General features: G+C 39.1%; 1 protein-coding gene across 2 annotated transcripts in view; it reads left to right on the forward strand.

Annotated features, from left to right (window-relative positions):
- SLC7A4 (solute carrier family 7 member 4) overlaps positions 1-4,323 on the forward strand; it is a 294,598-nt gene extending 290,275 nt beyond the window's left edge. For both annotated transcript variants that reach the window (XM_044068360.1, XM_044068359.1), the window contains exon 5: positions 2,525-4,323. In XM_044068360.1, coding sequence (XP_043924295.1) covers positions 2,525-2,721 — 197 coding nt within the window. In that variant the 3' untranslated portion in view covers positions 2,722-4,323. The remainder of the gene's footprint in view (positions 1-2,524) is intronic.
- The last annotated feature ends 23,062 nt before the right edge of the window (positions 4,324-27,385 follow it).

Here is a 27,385-nt window from a genome sequence, read left to right on the forward strand (position 1 = left end):
AAAAGCTGAGCATTTATAAACTTTAATAAATCAGAAAATATTTTAAAATGCTAAGAACACAATGAGGTTTATAAGATTCAGCCCTACCTTTTCTATTATAACTCGCCCTTTGTTTTGTAGGATTCAGTCTGGATCCCTAAAGATGTATAAAAAAGTCACTTGCAACAGTCTTTCTTCTAATTCCAGTGAAAAAGTTATAATGGATCCCAAATAGTTAAATTTACATAACACTATCAAATTAATTAAATAAACTGTCTTCTTAAAACGTAACTGAAATATACTCCAAACTTTACTGATTTTTTTATGTTTTATCCAACACTTTCAACAACTGGTCTTTCATTTTTTATATCCCCCCAAAATAATACATAACAGCTCAAATTCTTTCCTGCTGAAATAAATATCTGCCTTTCTTGTAACATCTGCAAAACATTTACACTTTGATTTGTTCCTACAAAATACCACAAATTTCAACCCCACTTCCATTTTTTCATAATCTCCATGTCATCTACATAAGACATTGTCAGTGGTATGTGAATTTTTCCTCTCTCTCTCTCTCTCTATATATATATATATATATATATATATATATATATAGTATATAAAACTGCGGTGGTGGTGCTGTGGCAGCATTGTCGCCTCACAATAAGACATTGTCCTGTTCGATTCTCAGCTAGAGCGTCTTCTGTGTGGAGACATGCGTGAATGGGCGTGCCTTCGTTGAAGGTTGTGCGTCAGAGCTGGCATCTTGGCACGGAAAAATCTACTGCCAATCATTAGCGGACCGGAGTTCCGCTGTGGCGACCCTTAACCGGGAAAAGCCAAAAAAGACAACACACATATATATATATATATATATATATATATATATATATATATATATATATATATACTGGATTATAATCCTTTGTTTACATTATACAATGTTGCATTCATTACCATGGAGAATAGAATGCTACTAAGAAGGCATCTTTGTCTCACTTCTCTTTCTGATTTTATTTTTTGCATTAGCCAACCATTCACTGCTCTATGTGAACTCTTATTATATGTAGATTTAACTATTCATATTATTATTTATCCAGTTTTGTAAGCCCTTATAATACAATAACGTTTATTATGTGCTACACTATCCAGAGTTGTTAATATCACATCCTGCAATCTAAACTATGCTATCCTTTTCTAAGTAATTTCTTTCATCATTACTAACATTTCTTTTACTTGCCTCCCTTTTAAACCATTAATTTCCTCTTCTCATATTTTATAAAACACATTCTCAAATCTTCATACAAATCTTATACTCAGTATTCATAAGTGCAGTCAGTCTCCAGTTTTGCAAAAATTCCTTGTCTCCCTTTTTATATATCAACCTTACTGTTCCTTTACATATCTTTATCCATAAAACCTTCAACTGTCCGTTTATTCACTCCTCTCAAAAATATCCAATTTGATTTTAACTTATTATAAAAATGTATAATGTGGTCCATCAGGACCAATTTTTCGTTATGCCATCTATTTGATCCTACTTATGAGCTGTGTTCCTGTTAATGTGCAGTTTTATCTTGAAAGTTTATTTCAGACAGACTGTCAAATTATTAATGGTGTGAAATTATACAGTAACACTTTTATGAAGTTTATGAAAAAAAGCTACTCTAAAAGTAATGATAACTGTCAGTTATAAGCCTGTGTTATATTTGGCCAACACTTACCCTTAAACTTGCTTTACCCACAGTTCCACCCCTCCCAGTGTTAAATGTGCCATCTCTTAGCATTCACCTCATAAAAAATCGCCACTGTTTTTATGTGATTCTGTCAAGAAAGGTAACTTGGCTTGCTAACCATAATAATAATAATACCAGTGTGTTAACCAGGTAGGGTCAATGGATGTATTGGATGCACAGTCGCTTTTCAGGAGTTACCTGAGATTAATGTCTGGTTCAGTGTTTTGATCAGTGTCAGACAGCAGGTAAACAAGCATTGGGAGAATCAAACCCTGTACCAAATGAACTCCAGCTTGCAACCTTAAAGTCTACACCAGCTACCACAGATGAACTATTTGAAATAAAAGTGTGCAATAATACTACCATCACTGTAGCAAGGTCAGTTGATGCCCTGGGCAATCCTACAACTGTTGTTCCCCTCTTGCACAACAACACAGGTGCCAATGACTTGTAGGGATCACTCAGTAACTTTTCGACAGTGCTGACCACACACCCTAACAGTATGCACCCAGGGCAGCTGTCCCTTCACCCCACCCTACCTATGGCTTTTGATGCTACCATATTTAACTCTATGGAAAAGAAAGTTGATTATGCTGAAGTTTGCCAAAAGATTTATAACTAAATCTTCTTTTTCATGCCGCCATAGTTTCATTTGAGCAGCTTAATGACAAGTGTATTTTTTTGAGAATCAGAATATTTGTGAGTTGTTGTGCTTTTATTGGATGAGTTTTTTTTTTATTTATTTCATAAGCTGGCATTCTTTGTTTATAAAGACTAATTATGTTTCCCCTGCTTCCTTTTACATCTAGGTCTTCTTATCTACTTTGGCTATGGAATATGGCACAGCAAGGAAAATTTACAGGATCCAAATTGCCAGAATGTTGTAGCTCGTTATGTGGTCTTCCCAAGTGGCAGTCTGATCGAGACAGTGCAGGCTATTCAACCAGGTGCCCAGGATGCAATGGGAATGGCCGAGGAGGTTAATGAGGACCCTATTAAGAGATGACACTATAATCCTAATGTATTTTGTTCCAGATTCAAACCTGCCTTTCAGATGGTCACTGACAGTCTCCCTGAGAAATCTTTTGAAAGACAGCATCACTTTCTAACTAACCTCTCTTTGCCTAAATTTGGTGTGCTGTTTAAGTGCAAGGAAGAATCCTTGAGGCTAAATTTTCTCTTTCACAGTTCTTTGTATGGTGAGCAGTTATATTATTAGAAGCATCACTATAAGCATATGACAGCAGTAATAATACTGGAGTAGTGATCCCACTACACAAATATTGTTAAGCATTTGATACATCTGGGCAGGCACAACAAAGGGATCATATATGTTAGAGTGTCTTTCCAAAAAATAAAAGATTCTATAATATAATGTATTTTCTTTCTGCAGTATTGTTCATTTGGTGAAATTCTCAAAGCACTTTATGAAACACTGAGTAGGAGTAAGCAGAGAGGATAACGTCTTCATTAAGTGTGATGGTTTATAAGTCTAAAAATATTCACCATTAGCTGTGGACAGAAGGTTGCAGGTTGGGTATGCTAGTAACAGCTGGAATAATAATATAAACTGGCATAAAATGGCAGAACAATTTCTTGCCCTTAAATTTCAGCTGATGAATGTCACCCTGTGGTAGTGCTGTACCTGTGCCTCACAGTATGAATTATGGACACACATCCTGTATTCCCAGTGTACAAAATGATCCCATAACCTTTACATCCGAAAAATATTGCAGGATACATTCATATCAGTTATCTTATGCATCTTTGGTCAGTATATGTAGCCCACCTCTGACTTACAGAAGTGGAAAGAACTCTATCAGGCTTTAATTTATGCAATCACATTATTATTAAATCAGATGGTACCAGTCATATAAATTAGATCTGTTATGACAGAGCTGTACCTTGGTCATCTGGGTTTCTGGGCAGTTACCCAGACTAGTGACCTCCAGCCCAAAATTTAGGCCCAAAAAACAGAAGTTCTCTTAACTGTAAGAGTAAACAGCTCTCAAGCTGTACTAAGCTCCCTGAATTACAGTATCAGCATTCATTAAAAAACAACGATCATCTTTCATGGCTTCTTATGTAAATGCCAGTGCTGCACTTGCGCACTGTTGGCTACTGCTAGTACGCCCCCTGATAATTTTCTTGCAGGGTAGCTGCTCAGCCCTGCCCTAGTTACAGCTCTGTGTTATGGTGCTGCTTCTTGTATTACTGTTTACTGAACTGTCCTCGGACACTGTGTTCTCATATGAGCGTCATTATATCTTTGCATTTTCCCATTCATTACTACCACAGTTTGACTGCAACCAACAACTGATTATCAACTGATTATGGTCTACTTCTACAAAAATGAAATGGCCCACCTAGTTTAAAAAGTTGATGGTATGATGCTTACAATAGCAGAATGCCCATAACTGCAAATGTATATATTGTACATAAAGTAGATATGTGCCTCATAATATTGTTATAAAGAAATTTGGAAGCCATAATGGTAAGATAGTCTTGATAAATCAATATTTTCACTAAAGTCCAAATATTGTAACATCTTGCATGTATCTGCATCCTTATATCTGTCACTGATTAAATAGTTGAGGCCATGTATTTATTTTCTTGTGTGTATCAATAACTTGATTCTTACATTTTACATATGTATCCTTTGACATACAACTCCTTAGGTCACCCTTGTAAAAAGGCACTTGATTGAATGTGATTTATCCAGTCCAGACATTTAAAATCCATCAAACAGTTATGAAATCTAGTCATTAACCATTCATTTAATTTGGGGAGGTGGAGAAGCCTTAAGGCATATTTGCATCTGCTAGTCGACCCAAATGATGAATATATGCATTTGCATCCTAGAAGTGCTGCCAGAGTGCTACCATATTTGTCATGCAGTGTTCACTTCTTGACCAGTTATTTTTTTTATTTGCCTATAGATAATAATCTTTTTCAGGACTTTCCTACCCATCCAGGTGTCTTTATGTTCCTAGCTGTAGCTCCACTGCAGTGCAACTTGAGCTGTTATTTTTGCACACCACGAGTGACGTTTATAATTGGAGCCTGAAATGCGGAGATGCTTTCCTCCTGTGATGCTATATTTCATCCATTTTTCCCAAAGGAAACAGGGCAGGCAATAATATAGGTCACTGTTGAAACAGTTGTGATTACTGACATTTCTGCTGCAGAGGGTACGACATCCTGCCCACCTTCCACATCTCCAAGTCGAATGGATGCGTGCCTCTTACAGATGTCAGCATGCTCTCCAGATAAAAAGCTGGCACCCTTCCATGCCATCTGTAGATTTTTCTTGTCACAGTTCTTGTAAGACAAACCTCTTGCCTACATCTATAGTCTGCCATAATTGGCCTGCTTAAGAGGTGAAGTACTGGTAAGAATGCTTTTAAGGAAAACTCTTGCAATGCTATTTAATGTTATTGCGCAGTATTTCTTAAGGGAGGGGGGACAATTTATGCATACAGAATATGTTCACTTTGCATAAAGAAAACAAGTATGCATGGAAAAGGCAAATTCCACATAAGGATTACAATAGCCTGTCTGCATTTTGTTTGAAGCTGGAGAATGATATTAAAAATTGTAGTTTTTGTAAGGGATTTGCCCACAAGGCACATAGGAGATGTGAAGATGCTCATAAACTTGACTGGTACTACTCTTATGGCACCGTGTAGCATGTCCCTTGCCTCAGAAGGAGAAGCAACCAAAGGAGAAGGAGGTCCGGGACACTAGAGATACAGGTATGATGCCCAATGTTCATGTTTTTTGCAGTCCACAACCCGTGTTCCTTAGTTATCCAAAGCCTCTGGAAAAACCTCTTTGACAGTCACCCCCTTGCAGATGAAGACACATCCCACCCTACCGAAGACCCCCAGCTATAAATGAGAATGGACACTGCCCTTCAGGTGTCTGTTTCTGATGTCCCTTTTGCCATTTCTGAAGAGGAGGATGGTTACTCCATAAATTTTGTTGAGTAAGGTATCTCTGTTTGGAAGGTGGAGGTCTGGGACTGTTATCTTCTATCCTAGCCCCTTCCCCCCCCAGATTTCCTGCTAAGAACAATAAAATGTTCAGGAACAGGACTTCCACCCAGCTGACATACCTGCTTTTGCCTTGGTCTCAGGTTACTGGCAGGCCCTTATTAAACTGCCCCTCCCAGCTCTCTGCCAAGCATGCCCCTCTCTAGCTCTTGCTTCTTACAGATGCCAAATAACTTGCAGCCAGTAACCAGAGGGATTATGACTCATTAGATAATGAGTGGAGGGAAAATGGATTATGCATCCCCGATGTCCCCAAACTAATGATGCATTGTACTCTGCTTCATACATAGAAAATATGTCAGTTGGAGATAACAATGAAAGACCTCTTCAAATGGAAAGCCCAAGAGGTGTCTAACCCCCAGAAATGTTACTTTGATCTTCTCGGTCTGGATGCTCCTAAACCAGCAGCAGTTCTTCCAGACCTGGGACCTTTAGAGAATGCCATCTTGGCTGCTAAAAAAGAACCTGGCACCTGGCCTCCCACCCCCAAAATTGCCTGAGAAGCTTTACAGGGTCCAGGCCTTCCATAAATTCTTCTACAAAAATCATATAGCTGATCCAGCAATGGTGTCTCTGGATCCAGAAAAGGGTCTAAATTGGTCCCTGCTCCCCAACAACACTCTTCTCAATAACTGGGAGAATAGCATGCTTAATTACTTTTGGAAGAATGTGTACACAGCTGCCAGTCTGGTCATCAGAGCTGCTAATTAGCAGCCATATTAAAAACAGTTTCAGATTCCACTACTTGACTACATGAAGGAGAAAATAAGGGAGGAGTGTAATGAGGACCTGATAGCAAAATTTATGGATTTCACCCAAGCCATTGGTCAAGTGGCTAAGCATTCCATAAAGTATGCCTGTAATGCTATAAATGCAGCACCTGGATGGCAGCTATAGGGACTGTGCTTACAAAACACGTTTTGCTGATTCTACAATGCCTGCCACTGAATAAACTGCAACATAAGGCTTCCTGTTTGGGCCCCAAACAGCTGGATTTTTCAAAAGGATGCAGGAAAGGAGAGAGACTGTACAGTCCATAAAACAACACTTTCACTATTCCCATGCTGAGATGTGGTAGAAACTATCCCCATAAATCTGAGTCATGCTATTCTGGCACGTAAGGGTAAGCAGGTGAAGAGAAAAAAAAAAGGGGCAATATAAAAAGGCATGTCAAGGAGACCAGGAGGAAAATCCTGGGAGCTTCCATAATCCCTTCCCCCAAAGGAAGCATCCATGACGATCAAGACCTTCTCCCACTTCTCTTAACCTCTACCCCAGCCCTGTCCAACCAAGTCCTTCTCCAGCCCCAGGGTAGTAGGAAGGTTGACCCAGTTTATGAGAAACTGTGAAATCATTGCAAGAGACAAATGAGTAGCACAAATATTCTCCTAGTGGTACAAAGGTCAGTTTCTAAAATGATCAAAGATATTAGGTATCCCTCTGCACCAAGAAACCAAGTAAATATGTTTCTTCCAATCTTGGAGGAGCTTTTGTATCCAGGTGTAATAGAACCATTACCAAAACAACACTAAAAGCAAGGGTTCTTCTTAAGGCTGTTCCCAGTGTCCAGAAAAGTAGGCACATCTTGGATCTGTCTAAGCTGTGTACATATCTAAATGTCACAGAACTAAGAATGCTGACCTTGTAAGGCTCTTTTCTCATTTTTGTTTCCATAAAATCTGAGGTATCCTTGAGATTTAGGATAACCGTGTCCTCATATCACAATTTACAGGGACCACAGGTACTTTCTCACGTTAAAAGTGGGTTCTTCCCACTGTTAGTTTGCCATTTTGTCATTTAGACTGGCTACTGTACTGAGGGCATTTGCAAATTACCTAGCTACATTATGGCTTACTGCAGAACCAAGAGCATTCACATTTAGCCTTATCTGAATGACGGTGAAGAAGCTCTGCAATTCACCATGGATTGTTTTCAAAACCTAATATTCTCATTCATTTTCCACAAGCCACATCTCTCTCCTTTCAAAATTGTTTTCTTAGGAACCCTATAGGGCTCCAACAGTCTTTTCTTCTCAGAGCAAGTTGAAATTCCCATCACAATACTTTCAGACTATGGTGTTGGAGGATTTGACCATAACCAAGGATTTTTAAAGGAAATGGATTTCAAGGCCTCCAGTACTCTAATGGTACACTTGGCAAGGTTTCATATGAGGAAGGACCAATGTTATATCAGAACATGTGGCGTCAACATTGTTAGTCCCCAAAGGAAATGGCTCCTGTGCTGCCCTGCATTTTCCAGGATAATGAATGATGGTGATGGGGGACTAGACTGTGTTAACAGTTGGTGCAGGAGGCAACAATCTCAATCTAAATATCTAAATGCGAGAAAATGTTGTATAGTTCATTTTGGTAAACAAAACATCACCATATCATACTGTAGAGATGACACATCCCCTCAGTCAGACACTGTTATAAGTGATTTTGCACCCTTACTGATGCTTCCTTGTCTTTTGGCCATTGTTTCTCTGTAATAGATTGGAAAGCCTTCTGTCTCCAGAGCCCCCAGCACATCTAATTTTGAAAAGCATCTATTCTTGATCAAAAGAAATTTTAATTTCCCCTTTCTCAACTCTCATCAGATCCTCTGCTGAATATGCTACTCCTTTTGGCATATATTTGTTTAGACATATCACTCAACTTTAGAGAGCTTAAACATTCCTAAATAAAAAGAAGAAATTGCCACAAGACCCTTGGCCTTCCAGACAGACTGACAGCCCTCTCTTGGTCCTGTTCTCCTATAGCCTCCTCCATAGCGATCTCTGTCTAAGTCAGGAAATGCCTGACCTCTGTGACCTCCTCCTCCTTTTAAGGGCAAATGGTTTGTCAAATACCTGGTTAAAGGAACTGAATCTTTATCAACAGATAAATAAGACATGTTGGCATGGTAGATTTATATCCCAGCATATCCCCACCACTGAAAGAAGCTTCCACCACTTGTCAAGTAAATTTGAGAAGTACCTTTGTTACCTTCAAGGTAAACCTAGGTAATTGGATGGGCAGCCTTACATGCTCCACTGATTTATCTTGTGTTGCCTTCCTTCAGGCTGGAGGAAACTCTTGAATAAGGTGTATTGGCTAGGAGTATAATGTTCTGTAGACTGCCTAGTACTTTACATATGGACCTATTAGGTTAGGTGGAATCAAGGGCAACCTTTGAGACAGGATTTCCCAACCAAATACTTACCACAGATGCTTCAGAGCTGATTTAGGGTACCCACTTGAAAAGCCTCAAGGTGCACAGAGCATAGGCCTGTGCTCAATGGAGGAAGGATATCAACCCGAAGGAAATGGCATTCCTCATCCAGGAACTCAATACCTTCAAGCCCATCTGGAAACAAAGGGCCTTAGAAGTGACAGCAGGCATCATGATTATAATGTGGTACATAACCAAGGTGGTGACTTGTTTATATCCCTGGTTCAAGCTGGCTGCGACCGTTTATTCAGTCACAAATGAATGTAAATGCAGTTTGCTATCCCATCTCAGATGAATTCCATAGTGAACTAGTTGAGTAGATGAGCTGCAGATGCCCATGAGTGGATATTACACCGGGATGCTTTTGTATGGATAGCTCACTGGTGGGGATTTCAGAGGTATTTGTATTTGGTTTTCTGAGTAAGAAGCTGTTAAGTAAGTTCTACTCTAGAGCACCACACAAACACTTAGACAGTAGATTCCTCCTCCTTCCAATGGACAGTTTTTTTGCTGTATGCAGTCCCCCAGTTACCTGAATATAGCTTTCACCTCTCCCCGGTTTTACAGAATGTCTCTAATATTGCTTTATATTTTTGGCCTGTTCTTCATAAAATTTTGGGTTTCTAACAAATCATAGAGGAGTGTAGTCACTAAATACTGAGGGACATATGAGGTTTGGTCTTCATATCCTTCATAAAGTGCTTGGTAATGTAAAACTTGTTATTCTAGCAACTTTATAAAAGTATTTAAGAGCAATGCTTAAAATCTACCCCTAACTTTTGGGCTTTTGTCCCAATTATCTTTTTGACTTTGGCCCTGTTTCTTGTAAGAATAGGTTTAAAGCTGTGTCTCAGAGTGATCCAGAAGGTAAGGGAGGAGAGGCCATGGGTGCTACTAATATCACCCTTTTGACCCAGAAAGCATTGATTTCCCTCCATATGCAGATGTCTGGAGTGAAACCTCTGACAATACATCTGCAACCAGACCTCCTAACTCAGGACAAGAGCCCCCTCATACACCCCAACCTGAAGACTCTACAGCTAATGACTTGGATGATGTAATCCCAATGTTCTTTAGGCACCAGCTTACTGAGGATCTGCTGACTGTCATTGAGGAGGATAACAAGCCTACTGCCAGAAGCCCTTACCTTACCAAATGGAAAAGTTTTTTGACATAGTATCTGACTGTTTATTTCTTTATCTATGTGCCTGCCATCAATGGGTATATCTACAGATAAAAATCATTGATACTATTTTTTTTCTTTTACATACAGACACACACACACACACACACACACACACACACACACACACACACACACACACACACACACACACACACACACACATGCAGACAAACATACATACTAACACTGCCCTTGACAAACCAGGTCTATCACATGATGCACTGCTTTTTAATATATGCACACACATACTGGCACTGTCCCTAAGAAGCTAGATCTATTGTAAGATGAACCATTTTTTCAGACATGCACACAAACACATATACTAACACTTTCCCTGACAAGCCAGGAAGCCAGGTCTTTCATAAGGGGTCCCCTACTTCAAAATTCTGAACGGGGATCGACATACAGTGTGGACCAGGAGATTTCCCTTGTCCTTGCTGTAGTGCGAGCTCAAAGTTGGTATATTTAAGTTGCGGGAGATGTGGTGGGTGCAGGGGGCTTGCCCCCCGCTATACGCAATTTATTTTTTGTTGTTTGCGTTTTGCAGGTCTACTGCACATTTTGGAACATTCAAATGCTTGATAGTATGGTCTTGGCCATATGGAATTCGAACATTTGAATGTTCGATCATGTGAAGTAGATCCTTTATAAGATACACAAATACACACAGATGTACAGACACACACACACACACACACACACACACACACACACACACACAGACACACAGACACACAGACACACAGACACACACACACACACACACACACACACACACACACGCACACACGCACACACACACACACACACACACACACACACACACACACACACACACACTACGTGCTAACCTCTAGGCAAATTGGAGGAACACTAATTCACTTATGGCATGTCACTGATGTCTTGGAGGAAAACACAGCACATGGATAAACCCACATTCAAGAACTCAACCAGAGACAAGGACTATGAGATGGCAATGCTACTTGCTGTGTTACTATGTCAGTCAGAATCATCCTGTTCAGACCACCAAAGATAGCCGCTTATCATATACAATGCTGATGTTTGTAGAGGAAATTGCAAGATGTTATGGTCAATTTATTACTCTTAAATACACTGCAGAACCCCTCAACATGCAAACACACACACACACATACTCTTACAAGCATAAGCCACAGCAAAGGCAGTTTTACACTCATTGCAGCAATTTCAATACATTATGTGGCACCACTAGAACCACACCAGATCTTTGACTGTTGTTTAACAGTGATCAAACAAAGGAAGAGTAAGTCACTTTTATCCACAGGCAGCCACTGCACCTTTCAATTATAGGTGTCTGTCTGTGGTTAAAAATAACAGAGTAATACATTTCATGTTTGTTTCACACATACACACAATATATACAAGTAAATATTCTAATACATTTCACACAAATGTACAGTACTCTCACAAAGCCAGATTAGTGACTATTTAAACTGAGTAAAAAAGAAGAAGCACAGATGTGGGAGTTTGGCATAATGGTTAAGGTGTTTACTTTGCAAACACAAGGTGCAGGGTTTGATTCTCGCATGAGGTAATTGATTAGGCTCAAAATGGCCCACAAGGGCAGTTAGCCTTGTACTAATCTATGAACTTATGAAGATAAATATCAGTTGCTTTCATTCACAGACAGATTCCCCACCTCCCCCAGCAGTAGTAGACCGTTTGTTGGCTGTGCACTCTTCAAACATCTGAATGTGATACAAATAATGCCCATGTAATGTATTTCACCTTTATTCCCCCCAAAAAGTAAATACACAGTAAAGTATCCCAAGTTGCTTCACACAAATCACACTAATCATGCAAAGCCAGAATAATGATCAGACAACAGCATTCTGCTTTTGTTCTCTAAAGGCAGCTCTAACAGTTATAACTGCTGCATTTTCTATATATACCTCAGATGCCTAAATCTTATAAAATAAATTAATAATGTCTAAATAAAATAATGGCAACCTATTAAACTATTCCAGCTCTATTTGGCCTGCAAAAACTATCCACCGCTTATATCTGATTGTTTTTTAGGAGTAAAATAAAGGAAAAAATACATTATGCTATTGCTGCCCACTGCTGCTGCTTTGCAGAGCAACTCTCAGCTTTACTGTTTAATCATGATGAGCTTTCCACTCCTTGCAATCCATGGATTATGTAGATCATGGGATGGCAAGTAGAAAGCTCTGCACATTGATTTGTTAGGTGCATAGTGCCATCCACATTGTGTGCTAAAACTTTGAACAAGGAAGCTGCTTATTTATTTATTTATTTAAGAAATTATGGTAACTTGATTTCTTTAGTTTATATAAATAAATGGCAGAAAAGCACCTATAGTAGAATGGCACATTTAACAGATGCCTAGTTTGCTTACATAAGGCCAGCCATTTATGGGACAACATCATAATCTTCCATTTGACCTTTGTAACATTGTTGAAAGTGCCGGAATTAACAGTACACAGAAAAATGACTAGTAAGGCTAAACAGTCTTAATGAAACCTCATCAAATATTTAATCAGTTAAATATTACTTTATCAGCCAGTCCTGTATTTGCTGTTGTAAAACCCCAGATGTGTTTCTTGTATCTTGTAGGTCAAAACTTTTCACAATTTTCTTATAAAAGACAATCATACTTAACAGCTGTTAGTGGTTAATTTAATCATTCTTTTTATTTGAAGCTTTGCCAGTGAACTATAATACTGATAAAGATTTTGGATTCTTTCATTCAAATATTTGCTTTTCTAGGCTTAAAATAAATATAAGAACTCCGATAAGATGCCCCTTTGCTTTAAAAGTTTGAACATCCAAAATGTTATGTATTCATCATGAATATCATGCAGGGATCTGAAGTGATTGCAGTAATAAAGATCTAGAAATATTTACTTTGAGCCTCACATAAAAAACAGCGTTAATAAGATAATCATATGACAGCATATTTTGCTTCTGATGACATTTTGATTATAAATAGACTCATCTTCTTAGGTAGCCATGAAGAGGGAGGCCTAACTAAGTGCCATGCCACACCCTTGACTGCCTTTAATCAACATATTAAATGATAACATTATTGATATGTAAACTGAACTTGAGGTTATATACTGTAAATGCTGTTTAAACCCCCCCCCCCCTTGTTGTAGACCAGTTTAACATTACTTGTCAAAACAGGTGACAGATACCTTGTAGTAAAATACAGGGCTTGCAATACACTATTCATCACTATAGAGTATTTTTCCTTGAGAGTTTTGTATTCTTTGTCTTGCCTGATGAATCAGGTAGCCTCTGATCTGTACCCTGTGACTGTTGTAATTTCCTGCTTTTCAGAATAACTTTGCTAAGCCTTAACAGCTGTTATTTATGATCTAAGCATAATTAACTAGTATGATGTTCTGTCAATGAATAACCCAACCACATCATAAGATAATTTGTATTCATTTTTGTCATTATGTACTTCTGACCATGTTCCCAACTAGAAAAATGTGGTACTTGCACAAAATTATTCAAATCCCTCTCATGGTAGGACATCAAGGTAAAAGCTGTGTAACTGCAAAAGAAGCATGTGGAGATATTTTGAATAAATTGCTATCTCCTGTCGCTTAGTAGCAATTGTTGAAGTTGTCAAAACGTCAAATATTTATGAGAATTACCAAAGAATAATTGCAAGTCAGTGTTCAGCTGCTTTCAGTCATTAAGAAACTCCTCTATTGACCAAGTTATTTTTTGTTATAATAATAATAATGCCAGTATTGTTAATAATGTAACAATAGATTCATAAACTTTGTGTGCAACTACTTAAATGGATATTGTGCTGTGTCTTCAGTAGGAATTCAGATAGATTATTGTGAGTGCTAAGCCCATTTGCCCCTTATTAATAACCATTTGCATTTCAGAGACAGCTGTATCACAACAGTGTTGTACCATGATGAGGTGCAACACTGCAGTGGGCTGTCTCTGTGGCTTACTGCAAATGTTAATGAGGCATTCAAGGGGAGTGGCCTGTGTTAATGAGCAATGTGCTGTCCCTCCAGAAATACCTGCAGTAAGGCATTTATGCAGGCAAGCAATTCAGAAAGTTGTATGGCTGTGTACGTTTCCTGTGCTGTCTGTGTTAATGAACAGGGCCAAAAGTTTTTCCAAAGGGTTAGATCATGTTGAAGGTTGGTGCTGGGGAATTTAGCAGCATGGTAGTGGTAGATGTGTGTATCTTTGTATGCAAATGTATGTGTGTGTGTGTGTGTGTGTGTGTGTGTGTGTGTGTGTGTGTGAGTGTGTGTGTGTGTCTCTTCATGTGCGAGTCTGTCTAGAGGGATGAGTGGCCTCGGGTGCATGTGTGAGAGTCTCAGAATCTGAGGGTGTGAGAGTCTGAGAGTGTGTGTGTGTGTGTGTGAGACTATGTGCGTGTGTGTACACATGTGTGTGTGTGTTGGGGGACAACAGAGATGAAGGATACTCTTTGTATTGAAGGTTCAAGCCCTGTACCCACAGCACTCACAAAAAGCACTTTAATAGAGCTGTAGTCCTCTGTAGTACCACTAGACGCAAGGGATACTCTTGCATGTTATCTTAAGTCTTTAAAAGAAAAGTTAGAGTAAAAGTGGGGCTCAAAACCTGTGCCCTCAGCACATGAGCCAGCTACTTAGCTGAGTGTTAGTCTTCTGTGCTATCACTAGACACCAGGGATAGGGACATACTTCGTATTACCTTAATTCTTTAAACAAGTTAAAGGGGCAGGGAAGTTTCAAACCCTATAGCCTTGGCACAGAAAGCAGCTTGTGAAGCTAGAGCCTTAACCCTCTATAGTAATTGAGGAGATTTTGTGTTGCACTATATTTTTGTAACCATAAGAAGTATGACACTAATGTCTGGCATTATCACGAACTACAACAGTCCCCAATTTACAAGAGACAGGCCATGTATTAGAGGAAACATCAGGCGTATTCTGAAAAATAAGGATCAGTTGAGAGAGATGGGGGGCTGCCTGTGTGTGTGTGGGGGGGGGGGTGCACCTTACCTGTATACAGCCATACTAAAGCTTTGTGACAGAGAGAGACTAGAAGACAATGGGGATAACATTTTACACTTTTACATGGATTCATTTGAAAGTAATGCAACAGACCTTGCATCATCATGCTCTTTCAACAATATGAAGACTGACATTCTAATGTCTGATATTATTGGCATGCTATAAGGTTCTGTCATTTGTAAGGGTGGGGTCAAAAATAACGGACATTCTTTCAATTCAGGAACAGGTGACAGGCGTGTGTATGTGTGTGTGTGTGTGTGTGTGTGTATGTGTGTGTGTGTGAATGTGTGCATTTGTGTAGGAGAGTGAGTGAGGGTGTCTGTGCTAATGTGATACATGGGCTACCCAAGGTGCTTATTGCAGAAAAGTGCTGATTTGCACTCAAGGTAATTATTGGTGATTCAGAGACATGCAAATCAGTTGATAATGAGACCTGATATCAAACAAGTAAAATACGTTTTACCCTAAAAATTCTACACATTTTTTCTCTTCTATTCAATTTATTATAAAATTGAAAGTAAAGCTATTATTTAATTTAGGGTATGTTTGTTTAGGAGTTGTATATTATTGTTTTACATAGGCTTGCATTTCAGGATAAGTTTGTTTGATTGTCAGGAAATGTAATTGGCCAATGCTGCAACTTTTACAATGCTTTATTTTTAAATTTTTCTTGCCATGTATGAAGTTATCATATTGTTTCTGAAACTGATATTCAGTTTTGGTACCATTCAGTAGCACAGTTAACTGGAAAAAGTAGATTTGAAAGAATTTATTGTCAATTTAGAAATAGATTGCAACAGTTTGTTGACACAATTTGTAAAAGAAGACTGAGATTTTTAAATCTTTATTCATTCTTGTACTTGAATTTTTCTGGTGAACAGTAGGCATTTTAATAGTCTTATCTACATACTTGGCTACCAGCAATGCTAGGTGTTTTGAAAAATTCCTAGAGTAACCCTGACAAATAGTAAAACGTCAGTATTTAGTATTCTGCCCAGCCTCATGTCATTGATAATTTTCCCCAGTCTATTAGACTTGAAAACAGCACTGCAAGTTTTAAGAGTGTTGTGTCTTTTGACTTTTCCCGGTTAGGGGTCGCCACAGCGGAACTCCGGTCCGCTAATGATTGGCAGTAAATTTTTACGTGCTGGCTTGCCGGGCCTAACGCACAACCTTCAATGAAGGAACGCCCATTCACGCATGTCGCCACACAGAAGACGCTCTAACTGAGAATCGAACGGACAACATCTAACTGTGAGACGACAATGCTACCGCAGCACCACCACCGCAGAATTAAAGTATTCTTTATTCGTCTTGCTATGCAAGCTCTTTAATGACAATTACAATTCAACACAGTAAACTTGTTGTTACATATGAGGAATACTCAGTACTTCTGTCAACAAAACAGAAAAGAAAACTGACTGAATAGGTTGAGTAACATTTAAAACCAATACATTTTAAACCATCAGAGCCATATAAAATTATAGCAGACAAATATGTCATCATACTGCAGTTCTAAAACTTTATCCAAATCAAGAAACTGCATATTAGAGGTTGTCAAATATGACATTTCAATAGGTCCACCATCGCACTCTTTGTATGCCACCTGCTGGATTGCCAACTGGTTCACAGATAGGTTGCAGGAAATCAAAGTAGGGGAAGTTGCTTCCACAAAGAGGCCAGTCACTATTGGAGTCCCCCAGGATTCTGTGCTGGGACCTCTCCTGTTTGGCATCTACTTTTCTGAAGTAAAGTAAAGTAAAAGTCAATACCAAATGGCTCTGGCTGACTAAGTTTCAGACTGCAAGCTAGGAGCAGTCATTGAATCCCCAAATGACTTAGCCATTCTTCAGGAAGGTTTGTCCCAAGTAAACATTTGGTGCCAAAATCATGGACTGAAACTGTATCCTTTGGGAAGTCATCTACCCCAGGGAACTACCACATTGACAATATGCCCCTAATAGTTGACCTGGTTGTTTGTGATTAGGAAACCTATGTGGACAGTGACCTAACATTTGACCAACATGTGTCCATTGTTGTACAAAAGTCCTTCTATATTGCACACCTTATAAACAAAGTGATTGTGTCTTTCTACAACTACCCCCCTGTGCTACTAATGGACAGAGGCAGCTCCCAAGTGCTTTATCCAATACATGAGTCCCCTCAAATTATCTATAGTGTGATCCCAATTATCAACCTTGGGTTAAAATGGCCCTCAAGGACATCTAACCTAGTACTTACCTACGAACATATACACCTATTACACCTATACCTGTATTTCTGCTGATCTTTTTGAATCTTTGTGACAGTTATGCAATAAAGAAGCCAAGATTCATGCTTTGGGATTTAAGTAAATAAATTGCTTATATTTTGTTTATGAACCATTTCAACTCAAATGTGCTCATATAATCAGACTGATCAAATCTGGTTTGTGAAAGTGACATTTTTGTTTCTAAGCATTCAGAATTGCACCCATGCAATTTTGTAAAATTGTTTTCTTTGGGTAGACAACATGCCTCCATAACTGCCACACCTCTACTGTTGGACCCTTCACCACTGTACCCATTCTTTTACCTCAGTTTTCAACCCTATGGCTACTGCAGTTTAGAGGGAAAAGAGATTTCTACCTTTGCATTTGCCATCATCGACATATGGCACAGCTCCTCCGGCAGAATATTAGCTGTCACAAGTCAGATAGCTTTATTTGAAACTTCATAGCTTTTGCATTATTTGTAGTTGTAAAAGCACTGCAAGATCTCAAAAAATAGATAAAAAATTGGAGAAAACATTTCATACTAAGCAAAGAAATGGCATGAAGTAAACCTGAAGATTTTAGCTGTACATAACTGTAAGCATTTCATAGCCTACATAATAATTATTTTTCAATTACTATGTTTTTGTACTTAAGAAACAATATTACATTCGCACACTGAATTTTTGATAAGGGAAGTCAACAGACATATTTGTTTTGACAAGAATGTGTGCTACCGGTGATTATTATATGAAATAAATTTTGTCATTTCTGCATTTGCCATTTTAATTCGGTCAGATTTCTAGACTTTTATGTACTCACATAGTAACAAAAGTTTGTCAGTACCTCAGGCATTCTCTCTACATTCTGGTTTTGGCAGACAGTATCATGACTGGTAAAGATTTCACAGACTTAACATTTGTATGATATGTTAACATTTTCAGACATGTAATTGTATTATTGTGTTGCAAAGTTCTGTGTAGTCATTCCCAGAGATTTTGTATTACGCTGTATGTATTACCTTGCAGTCTGTGTTCTAGGTGATCATCCGCTTGTTTTTTTTATTTCTAGAGCTTTCTAACATGATTGCAGCGTGTACTGCCAGTACATAAGCACAGCTCATTTGTTACCTCAGAAGTATCTATTTATTGAACATAAGGTCCAGTGTTTTGAGAATAAATGTTTGTTGCAGCAAGTTGTGTGTGTAGTTCTTCTCTGTCAAGCCTAAGTCACACATCTAACCTCTACTTCAGCATACTCTGCGAAAGAAACCCTACATAATGGAGTTCAGTATCTATTGTTTGTTGTAAAAGTTTTAAACACACCCCATGAATAGAGTTAACATACTGAATGTAGGATATATTCTTAAATGCTTGACTCAATGATACACTCCAAAATTACCTGAGATTTTTCTTGCATTCTTATGGTAATTTCTAGTGCCTTGCTAAAATCCTTTTAGTCCTAAGTGACAGTAGAAGAAAAATACCGTAGTAATAAAAAATATGTAGTGCTGAAGGAATTCTGATTTAAATGTAATTATTGTAATACTGATTAAATACATTTATTGTGTGCAGCTTTCAAGTATTTCATTAGTCAATGTATTAAGTATCCGTCAAGATCGTTTTCCCTATGTATGTCATCAGACATAAGAAAACTGAACAGCAAAACTAAACATCATTGTGCTTTGAAAACTGAATATATTTATGACTGACATGCACACAGAAATGAATTAAAAAGGAACTTTTTCTTTCTTTGTGAATATATTCCACAACTATCCACACCACACTTTTGTTTCAAAATGTGCATGCATAGCTTTCTTACATGCCATGGGCTGCAGTTTTATTTAGTGCTATAAATATTCTGGTGGTATTTTAGGATCAGCAATTATTATTGAAGTTATCAGAACTAATATTGTACAAGGAATATATTATCATACAATATTAAGCATTTCAAAATGTTCTGTATTGTGTGCAATGCCACTTTTTTGTGAATTCATTCACAAATAGTTTGATGGCCACTTGGATCAAATATAAAAAGAAAAAAAAACATTATTTTATACCAATTTATTTTGTCAGTTGTTTTATTCACATAAGGGATACCTTAATGCAGCAATTATCTAAACCTGTATTCATCAAAACTGCAATTTTTAGTTCAGCCCCCCCCCCAAAAAAAAAGACATGACTTGGGGGGGGGGTCAAATCCCTCTCAGTGCATCTTAGGGGAAAAGGTGAATGTAGTATCTAGAGTTTTAGTATGTGCCAAAGTTAAAACTGGCCAGCTTGTACTGAATTCCAGTTTTAACAGATTTCATTTGATACGCTGTCATTTGTTTGTGCTTTGAACAGTCATACGATTGCAGTTAAGCTAGACTGTGTTCACAGAATTGGGAGGAGTTCATACTTAAATTGGCAGAATGATATGAATTTAAAATTAGAATATTACTTTAACTCTTCTAACACATTCTGTTAATGAGATTGAGGGTAGCAGGCAGAAGGACTTCAATCCATGCACTTACACTAACATCTAAATTCTGCAGACTGCCTTCTGTTCACTCACGGTAATGGTGTATGTATCATTATGATGATTCAGTCCTCCATACTCCCAGTTTTCTTTTCTGTTGCAGCCCTTGCCTATTCTACTTGCTGAGAGATCCCAGAAAATAACTTGTAATGTTACCCCCCCTAGATATTTTTGAGGGAAGGCTGGAATTTTTAACATTGAGAAGTTTGCTGCTATAGATGGCCAGGAGACTCAAAACAACGGGCATGGTAAGCTGCACAGTAAAGATGAAGGTTTAATTATCCTATAACATGGTCTGCTTGTTGACTTGAAGTATAAGGGGAGCAGTAAATCTACTAAAAATGACAATACCCTCTTGCATGAAAAATACATGCTGCAAGTAAACTGTCCCCAGGAGATGCATATGTCAGAATGATAAACTTTAAAGTTGGGTATAATGCGAGTATAACTGGAGGGCGCTCCCATGTACAAGACAGTTAGAAAAAGAGGGGGTGGACCTAAGTTTTCATAAGGGATTTGGGTTTAAGGTAAAAGTATATCTCTAAGATAAAGAAAGCCATTCTATCATAGTATAGGGGATTGTTGGAAAAAATCTGTTCATTTTAATATTAATATGGATGATACAAGCTAATTACTTTTGGGGCTCAGGAATGACCCATTTTACTTATTCTGAAATTCCATTGAGCTGAAATTTAGATGCAGAATTATAATGGTCATAATGTAATAATGTCCCCTTTTACTCTGAAATTAAGTTAGAAAGTACCAGCCATACAAAAGATGGCTTTGAGAAAAATCTAAAGAGCAAAATAAATTGTTCTTACTAGAACGGCTTAAGAAAGGCCTTGGTAAGCTAAATTTTATTAAGTGTGTCTGGCTGAGAATCACTACTTTCTTCAGTTGAATTCACTATAGTGTTCTGGAAAAGCATTCCATATGTTGAGAAACAACAAATATATCCAAATTTTATTTAAATGTGTCAAGAAGTGCCACAAATTGAGTTCATTGTTTCTATATTTACTTTGACACAGACTAACATAACAAAGTAGTGTAGGATTAGACATGCACTAAGTAACTGGGATGAATCTGCGGTCTACTGATGACAACTTTTATAAGTATTGTATGTATATATCATTGTACCTACAGAGAAAGCTACCAACAACCAAATAAAATACTGAATTATATCAGAGATATTGGCTGGCTAAATTTAAAAGAAATATATCTTGCCATTGCATGTATGTGGACAAAAGATCCATGCATTTGATCAACAAATTGCTGAAAGGTAGAATATTGAAAATAACCTGCTGGAACAGAATATAGTTATAGAAAATGTTTTAAGATACACACTAGAAAGAGCAATTTACTTCATGTGGAGTGTTTCATCTTTCTTACTGAAAATAATATTGATCATCATTGTGTGCCATGCTATAGTGCAAAACTAAGCATGATATTTTTCATCAATGGCAATAAGACTACATAAATAAGTGGGTCTACTTCATTTCACCTAACTTCCAATTCACTGACTCCCATTTGACTGAGACCAAATGACTGAAATTTCATTTCACTGACACTTCATTTCACTGACAGTTCATTTGACTGACGAGTATTATTCGCAAGAAAATGGAATATGCCCCCTTCCCCACTGTAGTGCGACCCTGGAGTTAGAATATATAGTTGGGGGGTGCCCCCCACAACGGGGGGTGTGGGGGTGAAGCCCCCCACTTACTTTTCTTTTACTAAGCAATATTATATCAAAACTTAACAATATCATATGAAATGAAGTAGGGGGCTGCACCCCCCACACCCCCCAATGTGGGGGCTGTGCCCCCCACACCCCCCAACTATATATTCTAACTCCAGGGTTGCACTACAGTGGGGAAGGGGGCATATTCCATTTTTCTTGCTAATAATACTTGTCAGTCAAATGAACTGTCAGTGAAATGAAGTGTCAGTCAAATGAAATTTCAGTGAAATGGGGTCAGTGAAATGAAAGTCAGTGAATTGGAAGTTAGGTGAAATGAAGTAGACCCAAATAAGTACATGCAAAACAGTAAGACATTTAATGAACTACTGAATGTGAAATTGTTGAATTGCATAACTGAATGCAAAAATTTGGTAACAAACATATATCAAGATGCATTTTGTAAGGTGACAAGTCCCATCATGCCCACCAAGAAGGGGCTTTGCCTCTCTACATGTCCTTTAATATTTGTTATTCTCACTTTATCACAAAAACTGTAGAGAAAATGAAATGCAAACGTGATGTTATGAGTTAATGCCATCTGTGCCAGGGAGAGTAAGGCAGTACGTGTACATATGCCAGCATAGCTAGCTGGAGTTTTGTACAGAATGTTATGTTATTTGACTATCACACTGATTTGTACAGATGTCTGAGTTAAAAATATATTTGTAAAGTTACATTTGTTAAAAATGCATCAACAGTAGACCCTGATGGCCAGAATGACTGTGTGCATGTTTATTAGGTTGTATTGAAGTGACTGATCAAATGTTCATGTTTATCAGAGAACCCTGGAAGGGTGGAAAGTTTGAAACTGTGTTAAAGCTTTTTAATGCTGCCACAGATCTTAGCAAAGCTCTGTATGTGTGTATTGTACTAGAGTCAGGTGACCAGAGGTGATGTCATCCTCTAACCAGCATCTAGTTTCACAGGTTCATAGCTTGGTACTAGGCTATCAGCCCTAGGGCCTATAGTAGCCTATCCATAACAATTCCCTCGCTATTTCTTCCCACAATGTTTACTTCCCCAGACCCCTGTCTAGCGGGGCGACTGACATGATCCCCGGGGTTAATTTCCTATCTCCCATCCAATCGACAAGGTTCCTTTTGAAGAGGGCCAAAGAGGTGCTCTGCTTGGCATGTATGGCCAGTCTATTCCAGAGTCTGGGGAGTCTTTGGATCAGGAACCTATCCCTCCAGCATCTTTTGTTCATTGTGATGACCAGGTTTAGATCCATAGAGCGTGTGGCTCTTTGGAACTCTCAACAGCAATTTGGTACCTGACAGGAAAGATTTCTGACAGGATATATATCTCACACATGTACACAGACAGAGACATCATCTGGTGTTTGCTGTGGTAAGGCACTCTGCAGACATTAGCTTACCTTGCTTTAGTAAGTAGTCAGGGGACAGTAATTCTTTAATTAGTCAGGGACATTTAGTGAGAATAGTTTAGTATTGTTTTCTGCATCTGTGAGAAACTATCCAACTGTATTATTTTTATCTCTCTGTGGTTGAAACTCTGTTTATTTTATACAGTATTCTCCTGTTTTCTATTTTATTATCTATCATTAAATATTTTAATACCTTTCATTGTGGCTGGTCCTTTAGGGAATGCCTTTAATATCTTGAAAGTACTTATGCTTGTTTTTGTGACACTATGGCTTCTCCTGAAAGTCTTGCTACTTTGGTCACACCCTACCATTTGTATTAGCATTAATTTTACACAGTATAATTGGGTACCCTGTGTAAAACCCTTAGGGTGGCTTACTGGTGGCAGCATAATTACCTCAGAGGCTTGGCAGAAAGGGTCACAGCAGATAAATCTGCACCAGCTTTTCCCAGGTGAGTATGAGTGTTTGTGTGAAATTCAAATATCCAAGTGTGTGTGTCATTTACTGGGAACAGAGACACAGAGCTCCAAAGTGGTCAGTGTGGAGTTTTGTGTGGGTCTGGAGAGAGAAGGAGAGTCCATCCCTAGGTCTGGAGCATGCTCCCTATATGTTCTTAAGGGAAATTGTGCTTGATGCTGAGAGTTACATCTGAAAATACTGTGTGAATCCATCTTTGCTCTTAGTCACTGTCCCTCACTGGAGTCAGTGGTGAGGACTTGAGTCTCCTTGATTGCTGACCCAGAGTAGGGACCCTTCACAGAACATACCATGGACTCTCTGCCATACTTTGGATCCATGATATTACCTTTTATAACTCATATTTATATGTTGCAAAGATACATTGTATCTCTGTCAGAATTCCGTTTGATAATGTTCCTATGCAAGGATTCATTATAGAAAGAATGTTGAATACTTACTTTATTTTTTCTTTTATCATTTCATAGACTTTCCTTAAATATTTCCTTAGTTATTCTTTTTGCAAAGGAAAGACAATTGTTACATTGGCTTGTCTTTTTCTGTGTAATCTTTAAAAATAGAAAAGATCGTGCTCCTTGAAAACTTAATTTATCATTGTAATTGCTTCAGAAGTGAAAAATGCATTTTGATTCATAAGGTTTCTTTCCTTGTAATACTCTGTTTAAATGATTATTTCTAAGTAATATTTTTATGTTTATTCAGTTTGCTTCTATATATTATATAGTATGGCTCTTACATATGGTAAATTAAATTCACATCTCAAATACTACAATGATAATTAGTTTGATAATGAAATCTTCTTACTAAGTTATAAACTGTTCAATATAAATTAAGGGCACATTCTAGGGGATTCAGAAACATCACATCAGTGAATGCAGCCAAGCCAAGACTGTTTACATTGCATGCATAACGAGCCCTGAAGCAGATTAACAATACATCTGACCAGGCCAATGGATATGATGAGAAGCTGCATGTTGGAGTTGCAGTAGGAATCTGTGGGGTAGATCATGTTAGACCAACTTGCAGTCACAGTAAATCATGAGCAGCTGCAGTAAACACTGAGTAGGCATGAGCCACTAATTTAGTAAGTGTAAAACAGCATGCACAGATGGTAATACTGATGTGCTGATCCAGTGTTGTAACTCAAGATGTCCTTCAAGAATGCAACTGCAGTCCTGACATATGGGTTGTCCTGCCTCAGGCAGCCCCTCGGTCGGCCGGATTCCAAAGTCTGGGTCCGGCGTCGGCTGTTGTCGCCTCTTCCCTGATGTCAGAGCGGCTGGGGCATAAAATCATCAGCCGACGCCATCTTCTTCAGTCTTTCTTGCTGCGCAGTGCCCGAAGCAGAAGCAGTTCGCAAATGCCGGTCGGCCAGCTCCTGTGTTTTCAGTTACCGAAGTCATCAAAAAGCTAAGTACCCCATTGGGGAACCTTTTCTTGCCTCAGCCGATGTCAGATAAAACTGCAAAAGTTAATAATTGTTTGTCTTGTGGTAAACAAATACCTCATAAGGACTTCCATTCTTACTGCCTTCTCTGCCTGGGCCCAGACCACGACGTCTCGGCCTGTGCTGCCTGTGCTTGCTTCAATAAGTGCACACTTAGGCGCCGGGCAGAATTTGCTGAAGACTTTTTTGGGGAAAATTACTCCTATATCATGCCGTCGGAGCTTCCGACAGCACACGTTTCCAAAAAACGGAAGGACCGGAACTGACCTTCGCGGCCTGCGACTTTCACCGACACCACTCCTAAGCCTACCACGAGTGCATCAGTCTCTTCGGAGGCGGTAATTCAACTGCTCCAGGTCGACGACAACGTTTTACCGCACACTACGGTCCCGGAGGCTTCCTCGGTGCCGGTTGTTGTTTTTCCTCCTGAAACCAAAGCCCAAGATTTGCCTGACACCATACCGGTGGACAAAGTTATTCCAGCACATGGGACAGCTAGGCCTCCTGTGCCTATGTCCATCAAGGCCTACACACGTGCCAAGGCTGCCAGCCAGGCTAAGTCTGACCCTCCTAAACCTTTTTCACAGACTCCCACTTCAGATAAACAGATCATGACTTTAACTGCAGATCTAATTTCTTTAATCAGGGGCTCTCAGGCTCATCCAGACAGAGGTTCTCAGCCGCCTTCAGACAAAAGGCCTAGGGTTGAGCAGACTGATACCCTTTCCTCAGATGAAGCCTCTGGTGAGTCAGGCCTTTCAGATTCCCAGGAAGAACCCTTCCCGGCCTACGAGGATTCTGATACAGATGAATCCATTCCCTCTGCCTCTCCTCCTGAGGATATTTCTTTCGGGGAAATTCTCCACTCCATGAGAGAGCATTTTCAGTGGCAGGGCCAGGATTTCTCCAACTCCAGGAAAAGGCTTCGGACCTTCCTTACATTACCCCAGCACAGGCCTTTAGCTATTCCCCCAGTGTTAGATGTATTGGATGATGTGTTCTCAGACTCCAGTACTTCTCCTGATTCTCTCCCTCCTGCTCCTGTCAAGCCAGACAGATATTATAGGGTTCCTGAAATTCATAAGCATCTTTTTAAGGCCCACTCTGTTGATCTAGAAACTATTTCTCAGGGGCCCAAAGGAGTGGCCACTTCCACGACCAAGAATCCTTTGCCCGCAGACAGGGAATCTAGGTCCCTGGAGAGGTGGGGTAAGAAAGTTTATACCTCTACCACCCTTGCCATGAGGGCTCTTAACTGTCTTTTTCATATGTTTCAGTATCAAGATTTTCTGATGGATGATTTGCAGAAAAAGTTAGCCTCTCCTGAGCCTTTAGATAGAAAGGCTTTGCAGGATTTGGTTCATAATACTCAGCAAGGTTAGCAATCATTTTCTTCAGTGTGGTTATGATGCATTGGAAGCTTCATGTAGGGCAGCTATGACAGGGGCCGTCATATGTAGACATGCTTGGTTGAAAGAACAGTCATTGCCAGATCATGTTAAAGTAAAGCTTCTAGATACACCTCTGGAAAACGACAAGCTATTTGGTGCTAATGCACAGGGTGTGTTGAAATCAATTGAGGAAAAGGCTAAATCAGTACAAACAGTCAAAGATTTCCTCCAGGTTCAGCCACCAAGGTTCAGCAGGAATTGGCCTTCGAAGAATTGGTCCTTTCCAGACACTGACAAGTTTCAAAGGGGAAAAAGCAGGCATGCTCGAGGTAGAGGGCAATACCGAGGCTCCTACAGGGGCCGCCAATGGCAACCAACTATTCAGAGAAGTGGCGCAGGGATTCCCACTGCTCCATAGGGACAATCACAATGACTTGACTTGACACCGCCGACCAAGGCTCAAAGAGAAGCTCCTTTAGGCGGAAAGTTATCCTTATTTTCAAAACATTGGCACGTTTTTACAAAGGATGGATGGATTTTGAACATAATAGACAAAGGTTACAGGTTCCACTTCCATACCTTACCAACAAGACAAGGCATGCCAAACCTGCCACACAATCAAAGGGCAGAGGCACTCATACAAGTTTCAAAGCTGCTACAAATCAAAGCAATAGAAAAGGTTCCTCCTCAGGAACAAGGCCAGGGATTCTACTCAAGACTGTTCCTTGTTCCAAGAAAAGAAAAGCAATGGAGACCTATACTGGACTTGTCCGCTCTAAACACCTTTCTCATTGTGCCAAAATTCAAAATGCTGACGTTACAGCAACTTCTTCCCATGCTGGGCAAGGGGTCTTGGCTGGTTACTCTGGACCTCAAGGAGGCATACCTGCATGTCCCAATCAGACACAGTTGCAGAAGATACCTCAGATTTCTTGCAGGGTCAGAGCATTATCAATTCACA

The sequence above is a fragment of the Protopterus annectens genome, chromosome 4.part0 (assembly GCF_019279795.1).
Source record: "Protopterus annectens isolate FY-2018-M chromosome 4.part0, PAN1.0, whole genome shotgun sequence".
NCBI lineage: Eukaryota > Metazoa > Chordata > Ceratodontiformes > Protopteridae > Protopterus > Protopterus annectens.